The following is a 26,910-nucleotide window of genomic DNA, read 5'->3' on the forward strand; positions in this document are numbered from 1 at the left end:
CTCAGGAGCCCTGACTGCCACACCCTGCAGCTTGACGTTTGCAAAGAACGCGGCAGAGGCCAAGCCTCCGGGTCTGAACAGTCTCAGGGAGTGTCTGTGACTGGGTTGGGGGTGGGGCCATCTGCCCCATTATCCCCAGAACCTTGCTGGTGCCTTCCCCAAGCGGGAGAGCTGATAGAAACTCCAGATTTCCAGCTGATCTCACTGGATTGCATACAAGGGTCTCTGCCCAGCCAAGGGGCAGAGTAATATTCTGAGCCACTCCCAGAGGAATAGCTCTGGGACAGTGACACATATTTACCACTTGCCCTGAAATACAAACAGCACCTCCCCCTTGTGGGAGACCCAGAGGTCTAGATTCCTGATTCTGCCTAAAGCCCTTTCAGAAACAGATTTTTCAGTGATTAAGAATGACGGCTGTCAAGCAAAGGCAGGCAGAGGCAGAGCCTGGAGAACCTGGGGAAGCTTACTGGCCCAGACCTGCACCCCATGCTGCTAACAACCCTACTTTATAGGACAGCTTGACCCCTTCTGCATGCAGCCAAGTCCTATGGAGACAGACGTAAACTGTGGGTCACTTGGAACTTCAAGCAGGTTGGTGAAAGCCAAAGGAGGACAGTTTCTGACAGTGCTGAGTACCTAAGTATCTTCCAGGAAGCCCAGAATTGGCAGACAGAACAGTCAGTCAGTCATTAGAAGAGTAGGATCCAAAGGGAGATCCCAGAAGGCACTAAACTCTGCTGAGATGAATAGCATTTCACCTTTTTTTCTTTCTCCTCCCTTCCCCTCCCCCCATTAAAACACATGGAGGCTAAATAGCATGTTATTAAACAATGAATGTGTTACCAAAGAGATCAAGGAAGAAATAAAAAACTTCTGGGAAACAAATGAAAATGAACACACAACAACCCAAAATCTATGGGACACAGTGAAAGCAGTCATGACAGGGACGTTCATAGCATTACAGGTCTACCTCAAAAAAAAAAACAAGAAAAACTTCTGATAAATGATTTAACCCTACAACTTAAATAATTAGAAAGATAACAACAAGAAAAGCCCAGAGTAAGGAGAAGGAAGGAAATAAAGATCAGAGTGGAAATAAATGACATGGAGACTAAAATAAAAACAATGCAAAAGATCAGTGAAACCAAAAGCTGGTTCTTTGAAAAGATAAACAAGATTAATTATAGTGAGACTCTTCATGAAATAAAGAGAAAGGACCCAAATAAAAATACCAGAAATGAAGAGGTGAAGTAACAACTGACATTACAGAAATACAAATGATCATAAAAAAATACTATGAATATGCCCGACCAACATGGCTCAGTGGTTGAGCATCAACCAGGAGGTCATGGTTCGATTTCAGGTTGTTGGCTTGATTCCCAGTGTGGGGTGTGCAGGATGCAGCCAATCAATGATTCCCTCTCATCACTCATGTTTCTATCTCCCTTTCTGAAATCAATAAAAATATTTTTAAATGCTATGAACAATTATATTCCAACAAAGTGGATAACCTGGACAAAATGGACATATTCCTAGAAAAATACAATCTTCTAAAACTCAAACAGAAAAAAATGAATGAGAAAACCTAAATAGGCTGATAACTATTGATGAATTTGAAGCAATAATTTAAAAACTTCAAACAAACAAAAGCCCTGGACCAGATGGATGGCTTCACAAGGGAGTTTTACCAAACATTCAAAGAAGAACTAACATCTCTACTCCTTAAACTATTCCAAAAAAAATCCAAGAGGAAGTAACACTTCCAACCTCTTTTTATGAAACCAGCATTAGCCTAATTTCAAACCCAGATAAAGACACTACAAAGAAAGAGAATTATAGGCCAATATCCTTGATGAACATAGATGTTAAAATTCTCAACAAAATATTAGCTAATCATATCCAGAAATACATGGAAAAGATCATACTCCGTGACCAAGTGGGATTTATTTAGAAGATGCAAGTCTGATACAATATTTGCAAATCAATACATGTGATACATCACATAAACAAATTGGAAGGCAAAAATAACATGATTATATCAATTGATACAGAAAAAGCATTTAATAAAATCCAACATTCTTTTTTGATAAAAACTCTCAACAAAGTGGGAATAGAGGGATCATACCTCAACATAATAAAGGCCTTATATGACAAACCTACAGCCAGCATCATACTCAATGTGCAAAAAGTCAAACCATTTCCCCTAAGAACAGAAACAAGACAGGATGTCTGCTTTTACCACTCTTATTCAATATCGTACTGGAAGTCCTAGCCACTGTGATTAGATAAGAAGAAAAAATAAAAGGCATCCGAACTGGAAAGGAAGAAGTAAAACTGTCATTATTTGCAGATGACGTGATATTGTACACAGAAAACCCTAAAGGCTTCACCAAAAAACTATGAGATTTAATAAAAGAATTCAACAACAAAGCAGTATACAAAATTAACACCCAGAAATTGATGGCATTTTTATATACCAATAATGAACTCTCAGAAAGAGAAACTAAAAAAACAATCCCATTTACCATTGCAACAAAAAAAATTAAGATACTTAGAAATAAACTTAACCAAGGAGGTAAAAGACCTGTATTCAGAAAAATATAGAACATTGAAAAAAATAGGTAGAGGAAGATATAAACAAGTGGAAGAATATACCGTGTTGATGAATTGGTGGACCGAGACATAGAAGCATGGAACAGACTGATGAACTCCAGAGGGAAGGTGGGGGTGGGGTAGTGGATGGGGAGATATTAATCAGGGAATTTATATGCATACTAGGGGCCCGGTGCAAGAAATTCATGCACTGGGGGTGGGGGGGTCCCTCAGCCCAACCTGCCTCCTCTCACATACTGGGAGCCCTCAGGGGATGTCCTACTGACGGCTTAGGCCCCCTCCCTGCAGTCTGGCCTCCCTTTGTGGGAGGCAACCAGGCTGATCAGGGGAAGGCACCAGCCCCATCACCCCGCTGCTGCAGCCACTGCCAGTCACCGCAGCCACAGACTCCAGTCCCTTCACCAAGAAAAAATGACACAGACTCCAGTCCCTTCACCAAGAAAAAATGACAACTTTCTTTAGGCATTTTCAAGATGTGTCTTTCATAGGATATGCACTTCTTTCTTTCTTTCTTTCTTTCTTTCTTTCTTTCTTTCTTTCTTTCTTTCTTTCTTTCTTATCCTCACCTGAGGATATGTTTCCACTGACTTTTAGAGAATGTGGAAGAGAAAGGGAAAGACAGAGAGAAACATCAAAGTGAGAGGAACACTTTGATTGGTTGCCTTCTCCATGAGCCCTGATCTGGGCCCCGGCCAGGGAGGAGCCTGCAACCTAGGTACATTCCCTTGATCAGAATCAAACCCAGACCCTGCTGTCTGCAGGCTGAGGCATTATCCACTGAGTCAAACTGGCTAGGGCAGGATATGACATTTCTTAGCCCTCCAGCAGCGGACCTTCATTTTTTTCTCCAGAAGTGTGGTGGAAAAACCCTAGATCACCTTTTTGGATTCTTATTACCCAAGTTACTAAGAATATTACCAGTGGCATACAGGAAGCTTAGCCAATGTGCAGTCAGAAAAGGTGTTTCCTCTATAGTTCACACCAATCGAGGGCTGGGCAGGGGACCCCCAGCTCCCTGTGATCGCAGGCTCTACCCCTGTCCAGGCCTGCCCAGACCGAAAGCCTCTGGCCGAGGCTTTCTGCCTTGGGCAGGGGACCCCCAACTCCCTGCGATCGCAGGCTCCGCTCCAGCCCAGCCAGAAAGCCTCTGGTGGAGGATTTCGGCCTTGGGCAGGGGACCCCAGGCTCCCTGTGATTACAGACTCCACCCCTTGGGCAGGGGACCACCAGCTCCCTACAATCCATCTCAGGCTCCGCTCCTGCCCCCAACTCCCTGTGATCGATCACAGGCTCCGCTCCTGCCTCCTCATTCTGATTGCAGGCTTGGCCTTGTCCAGGAGCCCCCTGGCTCAGGCCCTTCCCAGGCTGCTCTGGGCCCACGCGGCCTTACCTCACAGTGACCTGAGTGCCAGGATGTTCCTGGGACACAGGCGCTGGGTGCCTATGTATGCAAATTAACTGCCATCTTTTTTGGGTTAATTTGCATACTCACTCTGATCGGCTATGGGTGTAGCGAAGGTATGGTCAATTTACATGTTTGTCTATTATTAATTAAGATATGCATAGCCCATGGACACAGACAATAGTGTGGTGAAGGCCTCAGAGGGGCAGGTGCAGGATAGATGGGGTCAATGAGAAAAAAAACACAAAGGGTACATCTGTAATATTTTCAACAATAAAGAAAAATTTAAAATAAATGTCCATACTATCCAAAGCAATCTATAGATTCAAAGCAATACCTATTAAAATACTAACATCATATTTCACAGATCTAGAACAAACACTCCAAAAATTTACATGGAACACCCCGAATAACAGCAGCAATCTTGAGAAAGAAGAACAAAGTTGCAGGGATCACAATATCAGTTATACTACAAAGCCACTATAATCAAAATAGCCTGGTACTGGCACAAAAGTAGGCATATATCAGTGGAACAGAACTAATAAAACCCCAGAAATTGACCCAAGCCATTATGCTTAATTAATATATGACACAGGAGACAAGAGCATACAATGGAGTCAAAAGAGTTTCTTCAATAAATGGTGTTGGGAAAATTGGACAGATACATGCAAAAAAATTAAACTAGACCACCAAGTTACACCACACACAAGAATAAACTCAAGATGGATAAAAGACTTAAATGTAAGTTGTGAAACCATAAAAGTCTTAGAAGAAACCATAGGCAGCAAAATCTCAGACATCTCTCACAGCTGTATGTTTGCCCATACATCTCTTAGGGCAGTGGTCAGCAAACTGCGGCTTGCGAGCCACATGCAGCTCTTTGGCCCCTTGAGTTCTTAGCAAAGGCCAGCTTAGAAGTACCCTAATTAAGTTAATAACAACGTACCTACCTATATAGATTAAGTTAAAAAAATTAAGAAAAATTTCAATCGTTGTACTGTTAATATTTGGCTCTGTTGACTAATGAGTTTGCCGACCACTGTCCTAGGGCAAGAGAAACTAAAGAGAAAATAAACAAATGGGGCTACATCAAAATGAAAAGCTTCTGCACAATGAAATAAACCATCAACAAAATGAAAAGGGAGCCCACTGTATGGGAGAACATATTTGGCAATCATATATTTGATAAGGGGTTAATTTCCAAAATATATAAGGAACTCATACAACTTAACAAAAGATAAGCAATCCAATTTAAAAATGGGCAAAGCACCTAAATAGACACTTCTCCTAAGTGGACATACAGAAGGCCAAAAGACATATGAAAAAATGCTTGGTCATTAATCATTTGAGAGATGCAAATTAAAAAAACAACAAGGTATCACCTCACACCTGTCAGAATGGCTATCATCAACAAATCAACAAATGACAAGTACTGGTGAGGATGTGACAAAAAGGGAACCCTATTACACTGATGGTAGGAATGCAGACTGGTGCAGCCATTATGGAAAACAGTATGGAGTTTCCTCAAAAAATTAAAAATGGAACTGCCATTTGGCCCAGTGATCCCACTTCTAAGAATATTTCTTAAGAAACCTGAAATACCAATCAGAAAGAATATATGCAACCCTCTGTTTATAGCAGCACAATTTACCATAGCTAAGATCTGGAAACAGCCCAAAATGCCCATCAGTAGACAGTGGATAAAAAAGCTGTGGTACATTTACACCATGGAATACTATGCAGCTGTAAAAGAGAAGAATCTCTGACCCTTTTAGACAGCATGGAGGGACCTAGATAGTATTTTGCTAAGCAAAATAAGCCAGTCAGAGAAAGTATCACATGACTTCACTCATACTAGTATGTGGAATCTAATGAAAAAAATAAAAATAAACTGATGAGTAACATAGATCCAGAGACATAGAAGCCTGGAACAGACTGTTAAATCTCAGAGGGAAGGCAGGGGTCAAGGGTTGGGGATAGATGAACTTAACCAGGGAATTTATATGCATACTAGAGGCCCGGTGCATGAAATTCGTGCATGTGGGGGTATCCTTCAGACCAGCCTGCACCGTCTCCAATCTGGGACCCCTCAGGGGATGTCTGACTGCAGGTTTAGGCCCGATCCTGGGATTGGGCCTAAACTGGCAGTTGGACATCCCTCTAGTAATCCAGGACCACTGGCTCCTAACCACTCACCTACCTGCCTGCCTAATGTCCCCAACTGCCCTCCCCTGCAGACCTGATCACCCCCAACTGCCCTCCTGTGCCAGCCTGGCTGCCCCTAATTGCTCTCCCCTGCCGGCCTGATCATCCCTAACTGCCTCTGCCTCAGCCCCCACCACCATGGCTTTGTCCAGAAGGAAATTGGACGTCTGGAAGATGGCTGGTTGACCCAGTATAATTAGAATATTACCCTTTTATTAGTATAGATAGATTATATAGGATAGGATTGCTTAAATGGGGGGAGCCTTTTTCAGCAGGAGGAGATGCTCTTGGCAGACAAATATACATAACTCCTATATCTGGACTGATAGCCAGCCATATGTACTATACTGCCAAACCGGTTATTAAAACATTGAACTGCTTTCTTACACCTTACACCAAACAGCTGTTGCCCTTAAAACCCCTCCTCAGCCCCAACCTTAAGTTCTGCCTTCACAGTTCACCCAGATTTGGTTCTGATTGGTCGGTTTCTATGCCAGTCAGTGTCAAAATCTCTGCCTCTTAGGCAGCCATTGACTCCTCTGGGAAATCCAGAATGGCCCTGCCTTCATGTTGGCACCAGCCCTTCAGTCACGCCCCCAATCTGCTACCAGGTGTATCTCTGGCCACTCTGAGAAGCACCACCTCAGGTCTGTGCTGGTGGCAATTTTGAATTCTCATTCCTGACCTAACCTTCTTACAGTGCAAGCTCCGTGAAGGCAAGCATTTGTCTTGTTCATTCTTAGTTCACTCATAGACTTTACCTGTGTCTATGCATCTATGCTAGCACAGCATGGTGACAGTTGAACAGTCGTTTTTATTTATATATAGATATGCATAACCTATGGACAATAATATGATGAAGGCCCAGGAGGGGTGGGTGCAGGGTAGAGAGGGTCAATGGGAAAAAAATGGTGGACATCTGTAATACTTTCAACAATAAATATAAGTAATAAAAAAGCATTTCTGTTAGGCTCTATAGATAATGCAAACAAGACAGCAATTTTGACAGGAAGGAATATGGTTCATTTACTGATTCAAATTTGTTAAGCTCCTAGAGTGTATGTGGCAAGTTAGCAGAGAAGAAGTAGAAAATAATTGTGTCTTATGCAAATAATTGCCTAATCCTACCCTCAGGGGCAAATATCTGTGTAAATCTTTCAACCAACATTTTCTTTGGTCGGTATCTATTCTACAAAGGTACACAGTATAGGTAATCAAGTATGTCCAACATTCTTGGGTGATGAAACTCCTGAATTTTTAGAAGTCACAGGTTACACTCCAGGGCAGGGAAGGCACATGTCCCCATTTTCTATTTTCCACCCTTTGTCTTGTCTCCTTGGTAGGTAGAGACCGTTCATCCAACCCCTACTCACAGTAGTATTTTTCTAATCAGAAAGCAATCAGATCTTGTGCAGTAAGTGACTAATCTAAACGGGGTCTAAAAGAATTTATTTCATAATTGTAGTAACAGTCTGGCACTCAGTATTTACTACATGAATAATAAATGAATGAATGAGCAAATGACTACTGTTAATTTGCAGGTTTACCTATATATGCCAGTACTATTTTCATATCAAATTATGTTCATCAGCACAAATGTTAAATTATTCCATGTTCACACTTATTTTTGCTATTGAGAGAAATTTATGTTTTGTTTATGAAAACATGTCCTGGAATTTCTTATCTAAATTTGTATGACTTCATTTGTATGAATTCCCTCCTTTATATTTTGTTCCTTTCTCTAAGAACGGATATAAAATAAAAGGCAATTTATGTATATTGTCTGTGGATTTAGGATTGTGAATTTGTTTTTACTTATGCAATTTAATCTACTGTGTATATCAAACAAATTATAATTTTTCAAGGCAGTGATATACAATAAAACATAATTTATACTCATACCAAATATTATTTTATCTGCTTTGGATAATTTATGAAATGTATCCAGTTTTTGCAATGCCTTGAGTGCTATTATAAAAATTATCACTGAATACTCTGGGTGAATTAACATTTTTGAACCATCTGATGCATTGGGTTCTGAATAAATGGAATATTGTGATACAATCCTAACTTGAACATTTACCAGCTGCATAAAGATGGGTAATTCAGTGGAACTCAATCCCTAGCTAGTCCTCTGTAAAAAAAAACAAAGATAAAATAATAATAGTCTTAATCTCAGGGAGTGAAGATTTGGAGAAATAATGCATCTAAAGTGAATATCATAGGACATAGTAAATGATCAATAAAAGTTAGTTATCATCATTATCTACTACATCGTCATGCAAACCAAGTTAGTTCATTCTTCATCTTTATCATCATCATCTCCATTATATCAAAGTTGCTTTTCTTTCTTTTTAAAAAAATATATTTTATTGATTTATTTTTTATTTTTATTTTTTTAGAGAGAGGAAGGGAGAGGGATAGAGAGTTAGAAACATCGATGAGAGTGAAACATCATCTGCCTCCTGCACCCCCTCTCCTGGGGATGTGCCCACAACCAAGGTATATGCCCTTGACCGGAATTGACCCTGGGACCCTTCAGTCAGCAGGCCAATGCTCTATCCACTGAGCCAAACCGGTTAGGGCTGCTTTTCTTTTAAGTAAATGTTTTTAATTCTATAGTTAAGTGTTTTAGCTCTTTAATCTTATATTCACTTAATTTACATTTTAAAGCTAATCCTGGGATTCATTCCCGCCCTCCTTACCTTTAGCTTTCCCTCCATTTGTCCTCTGATCAGGTTGATCCTTCATAGTCTTGCTCTTGAAGTTATCAAAAGTCATATCCAAATTCATTCCAAGAATGAGAAAGTCAAGCAGTCAAGGACTTCTACAAAGTAAAAATGTCTGAGCTTTTGCTGGAGTGTTTAAATAGCTACTGCTATCTAATAGAATGACTCAATCATTGGTAGGAGGAAGGAGAGGCTTTGCTTCATATTTACTGACGCAAATTCTTGGGTTATTTCTATTGCAGGAGGGGAAAGTGGTGATTCTGAGAGTATTTCAGGATATTTCACTAAGTAATTTATGAAAGGAAAAACTGTATTTTCCAAGAGCATTAGAGGAGAGGAATTTGTACCCACTCTTCAGACAAGGAAAATGAAACTCAAATTAGTAAGACACATTAAATTTGTGGGAAAGTGTGCATTTAGACCAGCAGTATGATTCCAATGTCTATATTTGCTCGCTTATTTCATTGTAGCAGATTATCTCTACACTGTGTCTTTTATAAGTCTCACATTTTCCTTTTTAATTTTGACATTTAATTGGCAATAAGACAGGAATTCTTGGATTTATCATGTATGGCTCTTACCATCAGCCATAATGACCTGGTAACCTGCGTGATTTTAGAATTTAATTAAGGGTACTATTCAGATAGTCACAGCATAGCATAGGAGCAGAGAAAACTTTGAAGTCAGATGGAGCTAGCTTCAAATATTTCCTTGGCTAATCCTTTGACCTATAATCTTGGGGAATTACTTAACAGTCTGAACCTTTATCTTTGTCTATAAATTGAGACATGTTATTGGGATTCAAATGGAATCTTGGCTGAAAATGCTAAGCTTTGTACTTCAAGTACGATGAGAATCCAATCCTCTCTAATAAAATGGTAATATGCAAATTAACCATCACTCCGCTACATAAGCCATGCCCACCAGCCAAGCCACGCCCACCAGCCAATCAGGGCAAGTATGCAAATTAACCCCAATCCAAGATGGCTACAGCCACAGAGAGCAAGGTTTCCCAGGTAACAGAGCAAGCCAAGCTTTCCATAGCCATTGCAGGCCTAAGCCTCCACTCAAGCTACAAAGTTTCAATTATAGAAGGTAAACAAATTCAAACAAATGGCGGCAGAATGGAGCTTGAGAGAGCAGGCCAGGGTTGCAGGCGGCAACAGGGGAAGCAAAGCTTTCCGCACACCCTGGCCGGGCTCACCCGCTTAAGGCTACAAAGTTTCAATTGTAGAAGGTGAATTAACTGCCACAGAAATGGCTGCCGCCCCAGAAATGGCTGCCGCCCCAGGCTACAAAGTTTCAATTGTAGAAGGAAAATAAATTCCAGATACCAGGGCCTCCCCTTGGGTTGCCAGGGGGCGTGGCCGGCCTGCAAAACACCACAGGCCCCTCGCTCAGGCCGCCCCACACCCCAAGGGAACCCCCACCCTGATCAGGGACACCCTTCAGGGCAAACCAGCTGGCCCCCACCCGTGCACCAGGCCTCTATCCTATCTAATAAAAGAGTAACATACAGATTGATCATCACTGCAACACACAATATAGCTGCTCCCATGTGGTCAAAGATCCTGCCCCCATGTGGACACAAGATGGCCACTACAAGATGGCCAGCAGGAGAGGGCAGTTGGGAGGCACCCGGCCTGCAAGGGAGGGCAGTTGTGAGGGACCAGGCCTGCAAGGGAGGGCAGTTGAGAGGGACCAGGCTTGCAAGGGAGGGCAGTTGGAGGTGATCAACCCTGCAGGAGAGGGCAGTTAGGGGTGACCAGGCTGGCAGAGGAGGGAAGTTGGGGGCAAACAGGCTGGCAGGGAAGCAGTTAAGCATCAACCAGGCTGGCAGGAGAGTGGTTAGGGGGTGATCAGGCTGGCAGGTAGAAGCGGTTAGGGGCAATCAGGCAGGCAGGCAAGCGAGCAGTTGGGAGCCAGCAGTCCTGGATTGTGAGAGGGATGTCCGACTGCCCGTTTAGGCCCCACCAGGATCGGGCTTAAACGGACAGTCAGACATCCCTCCAGGAGTCCCAGATTGGAGAGGGTACAGGCTGGGCTGAGGGACAACCCCCCTCCGTGCATGAATTTCGTGCACCGGGCTTCTAGTTATTAATAATTATTAATATAAATAATAGTAATATTCAACACAGATGAATTGCCTGTCAAAGAATATTGTTTTAAACATGATTGACTTGACTCCCTATAGGTCAAGGGATGCCTATATGTGTTTACTGATAGAACTCTTACCTATTATCCCTCTATCACTTCTTAACCATAAAAGAAAAATATTATGCTAAGAGAACTGTATTCTTGAGAAGAGGCCTAAGATTGAGCTAAATCTCTCAGACATTCTTCTCCATAATTCACCAAGTCCCAGGAGAATATAATCATTCATTTTCTTTTGGGTCAATAGTCATGGGAAGCTCTCTTAAGCAGTCCAGGATCTGGTGATGAGTCCTACAAATCCTTCAAACACAGTTCTTTTTTTTATTATTAAAAAAAATCCCCTCCAAAAAAAAAATCCCCTCTACTAAACATCTACAGGTAAAATTACCATCATTAATTTCTTTTCTCCCTCATTTTATATGTCTCACAGTGTATGCATTGATTTCAATTCTGTTAATGTTATTCCACCTCACCAATAAAATGACAAGTCCTTTGAAAGTAAGGAGAGATCCCTTTCTATTAATAAAATTCATTCTTTCCTACTACACTGGCATACCATATAAACTGTGTAATAGTCTGCAAAAAGTAGACAATCAATAGGTGAGATTCTTAGCTATAAACACATACACAGCATAAGCCGGGTTTTAATTTAGCAAATGTCTGTCTCAGTTATTTTATTTTGAGGAAGTGGAACTGAAGTCCAAACAGTTTAGAGTTGCTGAATGTCTCTTCTCTGTCAGACGCCAGACAAGTTTTTCAATTATGCCAGTTAATAAAAAACAAAGGTGACAGATGAGATATAGATTCAGTATGAACATCTCCTGAAATAATTCAGTAAGAGACTTTTCAAATCACCAAAACAGAGACTACCCACTCCATAGAAGACTTTAAAAGTACAGTGTGAGGTAGAGAACACCCACATGAAGGTTATCCTCAAATTTTTTCTTGACTTCCCTCAAACTAAAAGCTCACATTGAGGAGCCACAACATGGAGGGTTTAAACATTAGATCAGTCACAGTCTTCTGGGTTAGCTGGCTCCTTAGCACAGCTTTTTTTGCTTTCGCCTATTCAAGCCTGATAGAAACAAGCAGTTCCTCTCTTTGTTTCTTTGTGGTAAAACGTACATAAAACTTTAACCATTTGAACCATTTTTAGTGTACAGTTCAGTGGCATTAAGTACATTGTTTTGCAACCATCACCACATTTCATCTCCAGAACTTTTTCATCTTCTCCAACTGAAGCTCAGTACTCATTAAACAATAACTCCTCTGATGGTGATTTTTATCTGTCAACTTGTCTGGGTCACAGGGTGCCCAGATATTTGGTCAAACATTCTTCTGAGTGTTTCTTTGAGGTGTTTTGGGTGAGAATAATATTTTAATCACTAGAGTAAAGCGTATCTCCCTCCATAATGGGCCTCATCCAATCAGTCGAAAGCCTAAATAGAACAAAACGCTGATCTTACTCCAAATAAGAAAAATTTTTCCTCCGACAGCCTTTGGATTGGAACTACATCATTTTCCCAGGTCTCTAGTCTGCTGGCCTGCACTACACATTTAGATTTGCCAGCCTCTATAGTTGCATGAGCCAATCCTACATAATAAAAAGGCAATATGCAAATTGCATCACTCCGCTACGCCCACGATTGGGCCGGCTGGAGGCGCGGGGGGCGGGACTCAGGGTGGCCAATTGGCTGGCGGTAGGAGCGGGGGGCGGGGACTCGCGAGTCCCAGACTCCCGCTCCTCCCACCGGCCGTTAGGCCAACGCTGCGGAAAGACCCATGGGGCCTGCAGAAGACACTGGTGGTGGCCGATTGCGTGGCTGCTGGCAGCAGTTTTCCGCCAGCACCAGTTTTCCTCTGGCCACCCGCTGATCGGAGCGCCTCCTGGATCGGAGTTCCGCTGGCGGGAGGCGCTCTGATCGGCGGGTGGCCAGAGGAAAACTGCTGCTGGCAGAAAACTGCTGCCGGCAGCCAGGTGAAAGTCTATTGCATGAAACTTCGTGAAACGGGTTTCTAGTTTCTTATAATCAATCTCTTTCTCGATATACTCATCCTATTGGTTCTGTTTCTTTGGAAGACCCTAACTAATGCCTTCCTTCTCCCAGTTCCTGGAAACTACCATTCTATTCTCTGTCTCTATAAATTTGCTACTCTAAGTATCTCATAGAAGTGGAAGCATATGTTTGTTGTCTTGAATCTGACTTATTTCACTTAACATAATGTCTTCACGGTTCATCCAAGTTGTAGCCTGTGTCAGAATTTCCTTCCTTTTTAAGGTTGAATAATATTTCATTGTATGTATAGACCACATTTTTTCATCCATTCACCCGTTGATGGACATTTGTTTCTCTCCTGTTTGTAAAAATCCAAGGGGATAATTTCTATAATCCTTGTGGGGCAGATAGCTGGACAGACTTAACAGACTTTAAGTGGGTCTCATTATCTCTGCCTCCCAATGTTCTTGCGCTTGAATGTGGGTGGGATTTGTGGCTTGGAGTATGTATGTGACCATGTGTATGGGATCACAAAAGGTATAGAGCCTAAAGTTTCTCTCCCTCTTCTCTTTCTCTGCCTGAATTTAAAGGAAAAAAACAAAGTTACATGAATCCCACTACCACAAAGAAATGAATTTGCCAGAGGGAGCTTGGAAGTGTATTCCTCCCCAGTTGAGCTTTCATATGAGTACCCAGTTCGGCAGACACCTTGATGGCAGCCTGTGAGACCCTAAGCAGAGGACCCACTTAAGCTATGCCCATACTTCCATAGACAATGTGAGATAATAAACGCTGTTTTATATTGCTGTTCATGTAATTTGTGGTAATGTGTCACATGGCATATAAAACTAATGATCTTGTGATAAACTTTATCCTCCTTAAATTTAATCTTATCGCTGACTTTCAATGCCTTTGAGATTGCCACTGAATACTCAAGCTATAATCTTGGTTCATTCCATAGAGACACTTCCTAATGGAGTGGTTGCAAGATGAAACTGGGTTCTTCTTCCATGTTATGCATTTTTTAAGCCATAGCTATTGTTCATTGATTAGCTCTTTGTAATTCATGTTTGATGCTTTGGAGTAATGATAGACCTGGCCTCTATTTCACTGAGGCAAAGCGAGGAAGAGAATCTGGTCACCTGACTTAGACAAGGTCAAAAGGAGAATAATCAAAAGAACCAGAAATAAGTAGTTCTTTAACCCCACTTGTTACAGCTATTGTATAACAATTCCCTGAAGCATAGATTAAAAGCTTGTGTACATGTGCCCTCTATTTGTTCCACTCCACATCCTTAACAACTTATGTCTAAGCTAATGATTCACAAGCTTATTGGAACTACAAGATTGTGTAGCATTGTAATGAGATCAGTCCCCTTTATCTCAGCTACCTGCCATGCCATTGGGTACCTTCTTCAATCTTTCCTCCTGAATCCTCTTTCCTCTCAGATGGGGCTGACCTCACAAGGAATAATCACTTTGATAAGGATAAACACAAATCTCTATTTCTCCAGGGAATAACCCAGTAAGGGGGAAAATAAAGTGGCAATAATAATTCTAAAAAAGGACAAGTAGCTAGGAGGTCATTAACAGAATCCCATTTGGTTGAAACCTGTTAAGTAGCTGTAGGGCAAAAAGGTGATGGTAATCACATGACAGAAAAGTGCTCTGGGAGGGAAAAAAGGTCATGTTAATTGGCAAACCTGTTCATGCGGGTGAAGGCTGGAATGATTGAGAGAAGAGATGGCCAGGATAGCAAGGGAAACTATTCATGAATTAAAATGTCAGAATACGTAAAACTTGGTCATGGTAACAATGAGAAGCATGGTGGACATCAGTTATCCATGAAGGTGAAGGTCATTGGTAAAACTAAGTGGAAATCAAGGTCATTATAGTTAACATTTGTAATGCTTCTTATATTGGGACAATTATATACATTTCACACACATTAGCTTACTTAATCTCTATAAATCATCATTATTATTGTCACTTCATTTTATATGGAATGAAACTTAACCAAAAGAGAGATGTAATAACTTGCCCAATATAACACAGCTAGTAAGTGACAAAGCAAGTATTTAATCCCAGAAAATCTGCCTGGATTCTTAGCCATGATGCAATACTGTCTTTCTGACAAGAAAAAGAGAAAGAGCCCTGGCTGTTGTGGCTCAGTTGATTGGGTGCCATCCTGTACCCTGAGAGGTTTCCAGTCAAGGCACATGCACAGTTTGCAGGCTTGATCCCTAGTAGGGGGTGTGTAGGAGGCAGCCGATCAATGTTTCTCTCTCCCTTTCCCTTCCCCTCTCTCTAAAATCAATAAAAACATTTTTTTTAAAAAAAGAGAGAGTGTGTTCTCAAAAAAAACAACAACAAAGAGAAATAAATGGTTAATGTTGTTACCCATGTTCACAGAAAGAAATATTATAATCAAAATGCCTTCGTCTCTCTGATTGTATTTTCTCCATGAAACAAGATCTGGGTCAGGCAAGTGGACATTCCACTCCTATTATATAGGTTTCCCCCCCCCCCTAAAATGTATACTGTATACACTTTATCAGCTGATAATTCAATTTTGAAAATGAAATGTATTTTAATAAACACTGCCTTTATAATTATTCAAAGTGTGTGTATACATTTTTGAGGGATACCTTATATGAATGAGAAAATTAAAGACTGGGGAAACAACTTAATAACTCAGTGGAGGGTCTGGATTAGAGTCCTGCTCTTCTTTTCCTGTTAAACACCTCCTACCTTGCCAAGCTTTTTGCTGAAATTTGGAAAATACTGTTCATCCTAACACCAATTTCCTTACATTAAAAAAAAAAAGGTACTGCTCATTTAGTTTTGGAACTGACTGGTTTTGAATCATCAGTGTCATATGAGACTTTTATCTCACTGATTTCCTTAGCTAAAAAAAGAATAAGTTTATATTCTCCGTTCTTATATTACATTGTCATGTGGTATGAGGGCTCTTGGACACTCAATCCCTCTCAACAGTTCCCCTGAACAATCACTCAATAAAAGTAGACTTTCAGAGTTAGAAAGGGTCTGAAAGTTGGTTTTACTCAGTTCTTATGAAATAGATACATTTCCATAAACTAATGTCTAATTTTCTTATGAAATACTTTGTATTAAGTAAGTGATTACCAACTTAAGTATAACTCATGTAAACAGCATTCATTTGTTCCTATAGATACGTTTCTTTACAAATATTCTATGTTTTTTCCATATGTGTTTCTTTTTACTCTTACCTAAGATTTTATGAGAGAGAGAGAGAGAGAGAGAGAAATTTTGGAACCCAGTTTGTTTTTTAAGTCTGTCTGACTATTTATTTCAATGGGAATTGAAGTCAGAGTGGACAGGAATTTAATGGACATGACCCAGAAATTCTAATCTCCAAATCTGCTTTCTCCAAAGATGGGATGGCTTTCCAGTTCATTTGGCAACCTCTCAGTCCTCCTCCAATAGTTAGGAATAAATGATCCAGAACCAGGAGAGTTGATTATCAACATAGTGAAGGGGAGGGTTTCAAAGAGCAAGAGAGGAGGCCTAATCACGTGGAGGGTGAGTGAATGGAGTTTGGCAGGGTGACTTTCAACCTTCAACAGTCACCTGGTGTGCTGTGGTGAAGAACCAAGAGTATCACTTCTTTTCTGATGGAGAAGAATAATCTCTCTTTGATCCTCTTCCAAGTCAAGTTTCTCATCACTGCCTAGAAAAATTCCTAATTCCAAGGACTGATGTGTCCTCGTCAAACGTCTTTCTCTTGGGGGCATTGAGAGAAAGCTAAAGACATATAGAAAAGGATTAATAGTAGAAGGAAAGAAAAGACAAAGGGAAGCAAATGTGGAAACCCTAAAAACAGGAATAGAAAAGAGAAAGAAGCCAGGATGAACGGGAAAGGAAAGACCACAGAAAATAAAAAGCCCAAGGGAACAAGAAGAGAGAAAGAGAGAAAAGAAAACAGTGATTTATTGCTAAGAAAAGTTTCTCTCCTAAGTCCTCTAGGTCAAGAAGTCAGACAAGGTGCAGAGCATGGAAAGGAAGTAGCAGAACATGGAAAGGAGGTAACGGACACCCAGTGCGTGATCCCGGAGACTCAGGAGTTCAGCCCCATGAGACTGAGAGTCCACACCGTGTTGGCCTCTACCCTGGTGTATTTCATCCAGGTAAGTTGTGAAAATGCAGGAAAAAGGCTTTTGTTTTTGTTTCTTGGATAAACCAACTCTCAGAAGAATCTGGGGGAAAATGAATGAGGGGTGAAGACCAAAAAGGCAGTGGCAAATGAATAACTAGAATATTTCCTTTGTGTTATAGGGTGACATAGTGCAGGTGTGACGAATGACAACATCAGTGAAATGGGACAGAAATTAGGGCGACCGTAGATACAAGGCAGATATGTATGGCAATTTAGAAATGCCACTTCTGTGTGCATATTTCTCTCTTTTAATATCTTATCACTCATCCCTCAAATTCCCAAGCAAATGATCAAAACTAGGTATGTAATTCTCCTAAATGGACTTTCCCACATCAGCCCTAATGCTCTTCTTGGAATTTAAAGGTGCCTCCATATCAGAAATAAGTTAAAAGAGGGGAAACTCTTTAAAAATACTTTGGATCTTTCTTTTTTCTCCCCACTAAAATTCAGTAGCCTCTGAGTAACTCATTTAGCTGGGAGAGGGGTCACTGGACTAAGGGATTCTGAACAGTTATCAAGGGGAAGTTTACACAGCTATGAAATCCGTTAAGGAGAGCAAATGAAGAAATTGCCTACTATCAGGTTCCTGTACCACTTCTAGCAGGGCGTGGGCTGTCTGTTTTGCTTCCTGTATAACATTTAAATTAATGTCTGAAAACCCATTTCTTTTTCTTTTTCTTGTATATTCTTTTTTGCTTCTTCTCTCCCTTGACCTTCCCTTCCCTTCTTTTCTCTTTTTCTTCTCTTTTTTGCAACAGGCCTGAAAGAGGCATTTTATCTGCTGAGAAATTCAGGTGTTTCTAGCCTTTAGTCAAGAAAATGAAACAAAGTACCAAAACTGGGTTGAAGAAACTCACACTTTGTCATCCTTAGTGGTCAACTATTTTAAATTAAAACAAAACCAGTAGTTTCACAAATATTATCAGCAGAAGGCAGCTGTTAGATCTTTTACAAAGCCCTTTCCTGATACATTAGGAGTATGTGTGCGCTCCCCCCACCACCCCTCCCCTCCCCTCCGCCCCATAAAACCCCAAGTAAATGTAAATCTCTGTCCCTTTTAAGAGGACCTTTTTGTATTTGTTGTTGATTTCCTGAAATACCAAGTCTTTCAAGTTATTGGGAAAAAGTTTCTAGAACAAAAGTTTACCTAGAAAGGTTTTTGAAGGAGAAAGTCAGCCAAAATGTAAGGTAGGAGAAGTGGAAGTTGCTTTCTTTACAAGGAGTTGAAGGGACTGGCTAACACTGCCAAGGAGCTGTTAGAGCAGATTTGTCCCTGGTTCATTTGGGTTTCATTTGAGTTATGGCCACATCAAGAGGTGTGTGCAGTTGGTCATGTTACTTAAACCCCTATGCCTTAGTTCCTTAACCACTTAAAATAAGGTTAAATATATCCACCTACATGGTTATCATGATGAAATGTTAAGAAATATTAAAAATTACTAGCCATCTGACTGTCATATAGTAGCTACTCAATAAGTTTTCTTCCCTTCGCCTTCTCTTGCATGGTAAGTGATGAATGTACCGAGGGAATGAAAAAGAGCAGTGAGGCAGAATTCATTTTGTACTGGGAATGAGTTAGGAAGACAGTCACAGTATCCTGAGGGACAGATCAGGACATTTCTAGGACAAAGGAATTTATATAAAGGCTGCCTCTCATTCACAAGGCAGTGATGCTCAACCACCACCATAAGAAAAAAACAAACAGATTAGGTATTTGTTCTTCCAGGTTCTCCCACCTCAAGTGTAGTAATTGAATGGGTATAGGAGAGATGAAAACAAACAGCCCTAAACATGGTTGACCCTATGACCTTGTCCTCGAGTTTACCCTGCTCTCACCAACTGATCTAACATAGCAGTCATAGGTTGGTGGGCAGAGAAGACCAGACAATTTCCCTGTCTGAGACTATTTCCCTTCCTGCAGCTTCCTTGGGCAAGATGTGAGGAGAACTGTGTCAGTCCTGAACAGTAAGTATCTGAAAATCCAACTGGGGAGGAAGGAGAGACAGACAAAAACATCAATACACAAAGGGTCAAAATGTCATCAGATATCTGTGACTTCCCTTATTTCTCCTTAAATGGGCACTTAGCCCACGGATGGGTTATCCCAAAATAAAGACATGCATTTTTGTCATCCTAAATACTCAGAATAACACTGCTGACAGCATTTTTTCCAAAGCCAGTCTTAAAAGCAGCCGACTTAATCATCTCAATTTATGCAGTCATAGAGATTTGCAGTAGAGTTTCTTACTCATGATTTTTAGTGACTCACGGAGACAGACTGGATTCAATATCTTAGTCATAGGCAGATATATGTGGGTGATTTCCAAAGGTACATCACCGCTTCAAATCTGGAGTATTTTATTTTTTAGGGCAGCGGTTCTCAACCTGTGGGTCGTGACCCCTTTGGGGGTCGAATGACCTTTTCACAGGGGTCGCCTAAGACCATCAGAAAACACAGATATTTATATTATAATTCTTAACAGTAGCAAAATTACAAGTTATGAAGTAGCAACAAAAATAATTTTATGGTTGGGGGTCATCACAACATGAGGAACTGTATTAGAGGGGCACGGCATTAGGAAGGTTGAGAACCACTGTTTTAGGGCATGTTAATATTTATTGCAGTCTTTATTTAGCTATTACTTTGAGATAATTACCCCTTAATCTAAACCTATCACAATTAGGTCTTATGTAGACACAAAGGATATAAAGATAAAAAAGAAAAAGATTCATTCCACTTAGAGGTAAACTAGTAAAAAAAAATCAATGACAGTTTCAACCAAAGATTTGCTCAGGCTGAAGGAAAACACATATTTAGCCATGGGAAGAGTTTCTCAATAGCAAATACGTTACACCCAAGGGAAATGGTGATGGCCTTGGTTACTTTCACACTCTCTCTGAGGTTTTAGACATCACCATAGGAAGAGTCATTTTAATAGAATCAGAATTGCAACGTAGAACTATAAAGGGCTTTGAACAAAAGGGGAATGTTCAAATGGAGATTATTATGCTAAGTGAAATAAGCCAGTCAGAGAAAGACAAATATCACATGATCGCACTTATATGTGGAATCTAAAGAGCAAAATAAACTGATGAACAACATAGGAGAAAAGGGGGTGGGGGTCAGGGGATGTGAGAAAACCTGGAGGGGACATTGTTCAGTGGAAATGCCAACGGTATGTTCCACAACTGCGAAACCACGGAGAGGATAGAGTGTGCATTTCAATAGATAAACATATCAGAAAGTAATATTAAATTTACTTGTCTTTAAAGATAAACAAACATTTTCCTTTACTTCCCCTTCCCACTCCTTAGCTTATCCCATACTCCTTCTCTCATGCAATCTATATTTTTATCCCAATAGAGAAAATGTATAGCTGTCCTAGTTAATTCAGAATATTTAATGAGCTTTCATCATGATGAATTTGGTTTCTACATTTTCCCCCTTTTGTTTGGCCTCAGCCACCATGTATATCAGTTTTGATTCTGGGTGTGAAAATTTAGGGTCCTTTATATGGTGGGAGTTTTTATGGTGGCTCTTCCTGCAACAACTTGCAATACATAAATTACAAATTTCGTTGTATTGCTTTCATGCTTATAACCGAAATTTTCTTTATGTTCAAATTTTATTAATCTCAAATATATACCAATGTTAACTTTCATACCAATTTTCAAACTCTTTAAAAATATATTTATTGATTGAGGTGAAGAAGGGAGAGGGACAGAAAGAAACATCAATGATGAGAGAGAATCACTGATCGGCTGCCTCCTTCATGCCCCATACTGGGGATCGAGCCTGCAACTCGGGCATGTGCCCTGACTGGGAATCAAACCGTGACCTCCTGGTTCATAGGTCTAGGCTCAACTCTTTTAAACTCGCATTGGAAGTTCTTTCTTGGTAACTGTCATCGTAACTATTTACAATAGTCATGGCTACCTTTCCTATGAATACTAATTCATGAGCACTTCTTTCGTCTGTCTTATAATGGTTTACAAAATGATTTACATACTGCCATCCGTCATATAAAACCATTTCAAGCATCCCATTACACAATAGATTTAGCTGGTTACATTGAAATTAATATAGCCTGGGATGCTTTTGTCATAACAAGGGATCATATTATTGTGACTCATTGTTTTGATTCTGGAATCGTAACAGGAATTGACTATATTTTTATTGCAAAAACTTTATCCTTTCTTCATAGTTGCCTGACCACAGATTGGGTACATCTCTGGTATATATGGTAAGTTTCAGCTACAATAACCACTGTTTTTGTTTGTTTCTTAGTTTAAATATATTTGACAGTAGGCAAACAATGTACATGAGACCGCCAGCCTACTTACTTGCACAGCATCGCATGGAGTCGTTTCCTTACTTCATCACCACCCTGTGTGACAATACGCCAGGATTTCCTATTTCAATACCACCTCCCCGGCCAACATCAACCGATCATTGTCCACGTTCTCAGATCAGCTCTAAAAGAGCTCACAGAGGTTACTTCAGTAAGGTAAAAAGCAGCCCCTCCAAATCACATTAAACCTCTGGCTAATTTTCTAACAAATTTACTGTCCTGCTGGCAAAGCAAGGAAGGATCATATGTGAAGTGAGAGCCCCGGAATTAACATCTTGTAATTACACAAGATTCACACCAGAATCCAAGGGCAGACAGGGAAGGCTGATGAGGCCAAGGTTAGGGAAGGAGGCAGAACCCAGAGCTCTCGGTGCTGGTGGGCCCCTGGCAGGTTGCTGGTGGTCATCGGCGCCCTGCTCCTCCTGTGCGGCCTGACTTCTGTGTGCTTCCGCTGCTGCCTGAGTCGCCAGCAGAATGGGGAAGATGAGGGCCGGCCGCCTTACGAAGTGACCGTCATCGCTTTTGATCATGATAGCACTCTGCAGAGCACCATCACCTGTGAGTACCCGGACTGTTGACACGGGAAGGGAGCCGGGTTTAAACACGCGATCAGGATGGTGCAAGGGTAGAAGAACACCTGGCTGGACAGTAAAAGAAGCTGTAACTCAGAGGAGGTTTAATGGCCAGAAGCCTGGTGATGCAGTGACCTGTGCTGTCAGCAACACTGTATTCGCAAACATGGTTCTTGTCGGATGAGAGAGTGGAGGAAGAGAGGAAATGCTGGAGATGATGTTGGAAACGTTTTGTGAGAAGAATGACCCGATTCATAAATAGTTGAGATTAATAAAATTGGCTTAAGCTCTAAGCATACCCCTTTTTCAAAAATGTCTTGGGCCCTAGCTAGTTTGGCTATGTTTCTCTGTCTCTCTGTCCTTCCCTCTCCATTCCACTCTCTCTAAAAGGCAATGGAAAAATAGCTTCAGGTGAGGATTAACAACAACAAAACGTCTTGGGTTTTGTAGAAATCCACATGTTCTATCTAGAATTTTTATATATTTAGTGAAATTTGTCATGTGTACTTTTAGTTATTTATTCTCCAAGTCTTTTTGTGTTTTTATTTTATAAGAGAAAGTTTATTTAGAAAGTCGGAGAAAGAAAGAAAGAAAGAAACAAACAAACAAAGGGTGGGGGGATTAAAAAAAAAAGTCAGAGGTAGAGGAAGTGAGCTGTAGAAGAAATGGGCTGGGGCGGGGGGGGGGGGGGGGGGGAGAGGTGGTGGTGGAGGGGAGAGGGGTCATAAGTCAATGCACTTGGTCCTGATGATGTCAGCCCTGGCGCCTCGTGTCTGGTTTTGCTGCATTTCTGGGCTTGGGGCTGAAACACAACCGAGGCCTAGGTGTGTTTTGTGCTGATCGAAACTCTGTCATGGAGCTTAATGCTTCAGGGCTATTCTCCAGCTCCCTTCTTTGTTCCCCTCTAAGGAGGGTCTAACCCTCATAACTAGCAACATGCCAAGAGAGGAAAGGTCAGTCTGAACTGCAGGGGTCTAAAGGGCAGGATCAGAGATATGCTAGGGGAGGAAATGCTACCCTGGGGGTGAGGTTCTTGTTTTCCCAGTTTTGCTGGGCACCTGGCTTTTCACCCTGGTGACCTTCTCGACCTGGCCCATCATCCTTGCTCATATCTATCTAACTGTCTACCACAGATGGGATCTATTCTCCAAATCTTGATACACAAAGTATGAGCCTCAACATTCTTTTGGTGATCATAAGACACTTCATTTTCTTCCATTCTCTTCTTTATAGTATAGTATTTACTAAAATTGGAGTGCTAATACCAGGCAGAACGACAAGTGGCAAAACACTGTGGTTTTTATTTTGCAAAGAGAACAACATGGTGTGCTGTTGCTCACCTTTCCTGCCCCCCAATCACTTTGAGAAAAGATAAATAAGGCAGAAATAAGTATTTCTAAGGAGATTGCAAGATCAGTGGGTCAGTCTAAAGCAGTGGTCGGCAAACTGCGGCTCGGAAGCCACATGCGGCTCTTTGGCCCCTTGAGTGTGGCTCTTCCACAAAATACCACGGCCTGGGAGAGTCTACTTTGAGGAAGTGGCGTTAGAAGAAGTTTAAGTTTAAAAAATTTGGCTCTCAAAAGAAATTTCAATCGTTGTACTGTTGATCTTTGGCTCTGTTGACGAATGAGTTTGCCGACCACTGGTCTAAAGGGTTCAAAATCTGCCAACGATGGTGGGATATGGGAACCCAATTTAGATTATTCGAGGATACCAGAGAAGACAGGGTCTTTTGGCAGAAAGTGAAGTTGGTTTCTAAACAAGCTTCACAGGGTTTTCATAACATTTCCTAACAACAGAGTTGACAATGAGTTTGGTCAGTTGTGAGGTAGAAGGAAATTTTAGAGTGTTGTAAGTCTGATTTCTGAGGATGTCACATTTACTTTAGCTCTATTCCTCCCCCCCTCACCAGCCCTGCAGTCAGTGTTTGGCCCTGCGGCTCGGAGAATCCTGGCGGTGGCCCACTCCCACAGCCCCCTGGGCCAGCTGCCCTCCTCCGTGGACACCCTCCCCGGGTATGAGGAAGCTCTTCACATGAGTCGCTTCACGGTTGCCAGGTGTGGGCCGAAAGCACCTGACCTACCCTCAGTGCCAGAAGAAAAGCAGCTGCCTCCAATGGAGAAGGTGTCTCCTCAAGGAGAACACGCTTCGAATTGATGGGAACTTCGGTTTTATAAATGGGGTGGGGGTATCCGCAGAGTCAGTAAAGATGGACACATGGAACATTTTTGCTACCTTTCAGAAGATTTAGGATGAATCTAAACATCATCTAGTGGAAAACATGGACTCCAACTCTTCATTTCCAGCCACATATATCTTCTGATATGAAATGCTCTAATCGAGAACTCTCATTATTTATCCAATACCAAAATTTGCAACTAACCTCTAGCAATGTTTCAAAGATTTCTTGAACTCCTTCAACTATTGAGTTCCTTTACCCATACGGTACTGCAAGTTGCTCTTCTCTGCCAGTTCCTGGGTAGAATGCACTTGAGGAGCCATAAGCATTAATGTACCAAATTCACTTTTCCTCTTGAGGGAACACACACTTTTACACTGAATGACAATGATAATCTTGGACACCATGCAATACCTAACTGGACATCCATAATCCATGGGTGGGATTGCAGTATGGGCTAGGACAGTGGTCGGCAAACTGCGGCTCGCAAGCCACATGTGGCTCTTTGGCCCCTTGAGTTTTTAGCAAAGGCCAGCTTAGGAGTACCCTAATTAAGTTAATAACAATGTACCTACCTATATAGTTTAAGTTTAAAAAATTTGGCTCTCAAAAGAAACTTCAATCGTTGTACTGTTGATATTTGGCTCTGTTGACTAATGAGTTTGCCGACCACTGGGCTAGGAGAACACAGTCTCATTGAAATGCCAGATATAAAGGTCTTTCTTTCACTCTGGTCCTACCTAGCAGTGGTATTGAACAGTGCACAGAGTGCAGTAACAGTTCTATTCAATTTTCAGTTCCTCTGCCCTGTGAACACAGGCATGCACGCACGTGCTTGAGCACACACACGCACCCTTTTCTAACTTGGAAAGAATAGCATTGCTTTGCTTCTTTTCTCCTTCCTGCTTGTGTTGACCACCTGAAACCAAGTGTCTAGTGACAAGCACTAGTCTCTAGTGGTGGCCTTTACTGCCACCTTGTGGCGCCATGATAGAAATGCATTCTCCTATCTGCACACCTCTCCATTTCCTGGAGCACAAACTGAACCCAGCCTAAAGAAAGTCCTCCCCAAGGCATCATCCCATTGTGTCATGTTAAACTGCCCATGTAGTATACTACCTCCAAAGTATAATACTATTGGAAAATGCAGGAGGTGAATTATATTCAGCAGTGACCTTAGATAACCCAATGGAATCTTTAAAGCACAGTTTTCTCATCTGTACGATAGACAGTTGACAACACCTGACAAGTTTGATGTTAGGGTCAAATAAACTAAGTATATATGACAGATTTGTAAAGTATTATGCACGTGTGTGGTTTTTTTTAATTTTATTATTCTTGATACAGATGTCTGATTTTCACCTGCCTGCCATGATCCTCTGGTTTCTCCTTTTGCTATGTTATTGCTAAGTCACACCTGAAGTCGCTTTACTTCATCAATAATATTTGTTAATTGAGGTAAACAACTGAAGATATGCAACTCCTGTTAATATGTTCTGTGTAGAGGTAGGGAACATTTGAACAAAGTCATTTATTAGGAAATTAGCTCCAGTACTCAGGGAGACATTACAGAGCCAGGAATGGCTGATTAGTGCAGTCGATGCCTCATTAAGTACATTCTTGGAGGAATGCTCACTCAGCCCCGCCAGAGGGAAGCTATTCTGAGTATAACCTGCTGGTGATCTGCGTTTTTCCTGGGTCATTTATCAAATTGCCCCTGGAAATTGTTGAAATGCATGAATTGTTAATAGCACCTGAGGTGGCCTTGTTTTGCCGCTGCCAAATGAATCACTTTATTATCACACAGTCTGTGAAATATTCTTGCCTCATCTGTCCTTCAAGATACCATAGTCTTAAGTTAAAATGTTGTCAGGTATAACAAGATCTTGGAAGAAATCCTATCTTATTCTAAAGAGATCTCTCTGCCCCATCTTTCCCTGCCCCTTTGCCCCTCTGGCAGCCACATGGAGTTCACTCCTGTCACCATTCCATTTTGTCACAAGCTAGTAGCACCCAAGTGGCTTCACCTCTTTATCTACTCTACCTAAGATATCTGTTAATCAGCTCAATCATTTTCACCACTTTCTCAAGAAAGTTTAACCCCTTTAAACTTTCCTCACACCTATTCTTCAAACTTTAAACATTGGTTCATTGAAGCTAACTGATCTCTCCCCAAAGCCTACACTGCTGAACAGAAGAGCTACAGAAAACCTCCCAACTCTGCTGATTGAGGTCATTTACAAGGTCATGATCTCCAACACACCAGAACCATTTACCATTTCTTCTAGATTTTCTTTAGTAAATTTCCCATTCCTTTCAGTAGTTATTCAAATTTCAATATCTCTCTTCAAACCTCACACCCCATAACCTACTCATTAATTCTAGGCAGGGGATTTGTCCTTTTAGTTTAGAGAGGAAATCAAAGCTTTCAGGTAACTTCCTAGCCCAAAGCTACAACCCTTGTGGCTCTGAACCTCTCCTTTCCTCTTTCCTTCTGTCTAAATGA

At 41.2% G+C, this 26,910-nt stretch overlaps 1 protein-coding gene across 1 annotated transcript; it reads left to right on the forward strand.

Moving 5' to 3' along the window:
• The first annotated feature begins 16,696 nt into the window (after positions 1 to 16,696).
• Positions 16,697 to 25,669, forward strand: TMEM52B (transmembrane protein 52B). The gene is made up of 5 exons (XM_079774532.1): positions 16,697 to 17,272; positions 19,223 to 19,266; positions 21,507 to 21,545; positions 22,045 to 22,211; positions 24,138 to 25,669. Exons 1-5 carry the CDS (start codon positions 16,994 to 16,996, stop codon positions 24,380 to 24,382), a joined length of 774 nt encoding a protein of 257 aa, XP_079630658.1. The 5' UTR covers positions 16,697 to 16,993; the 3' UTR covers positions 24,383 to 25,669.
• The last annotated feature ends 1,241 nt before the right edge of the window (positions 25,670 to 26,910 follow it).

Source organism: Cnephaeus nilssonii, assembly GCF_951640355.1.
Source record: "Cnephaeus nilssonii genome assembly, chromosome: 6".
NCBI classification, from domain to species: Eukaryota; Metazoa; Chordata; class Mammalia; order Chiroptera; family Vespertilionidae; genus Cnephaeus; species Cnephaeus nilssonii.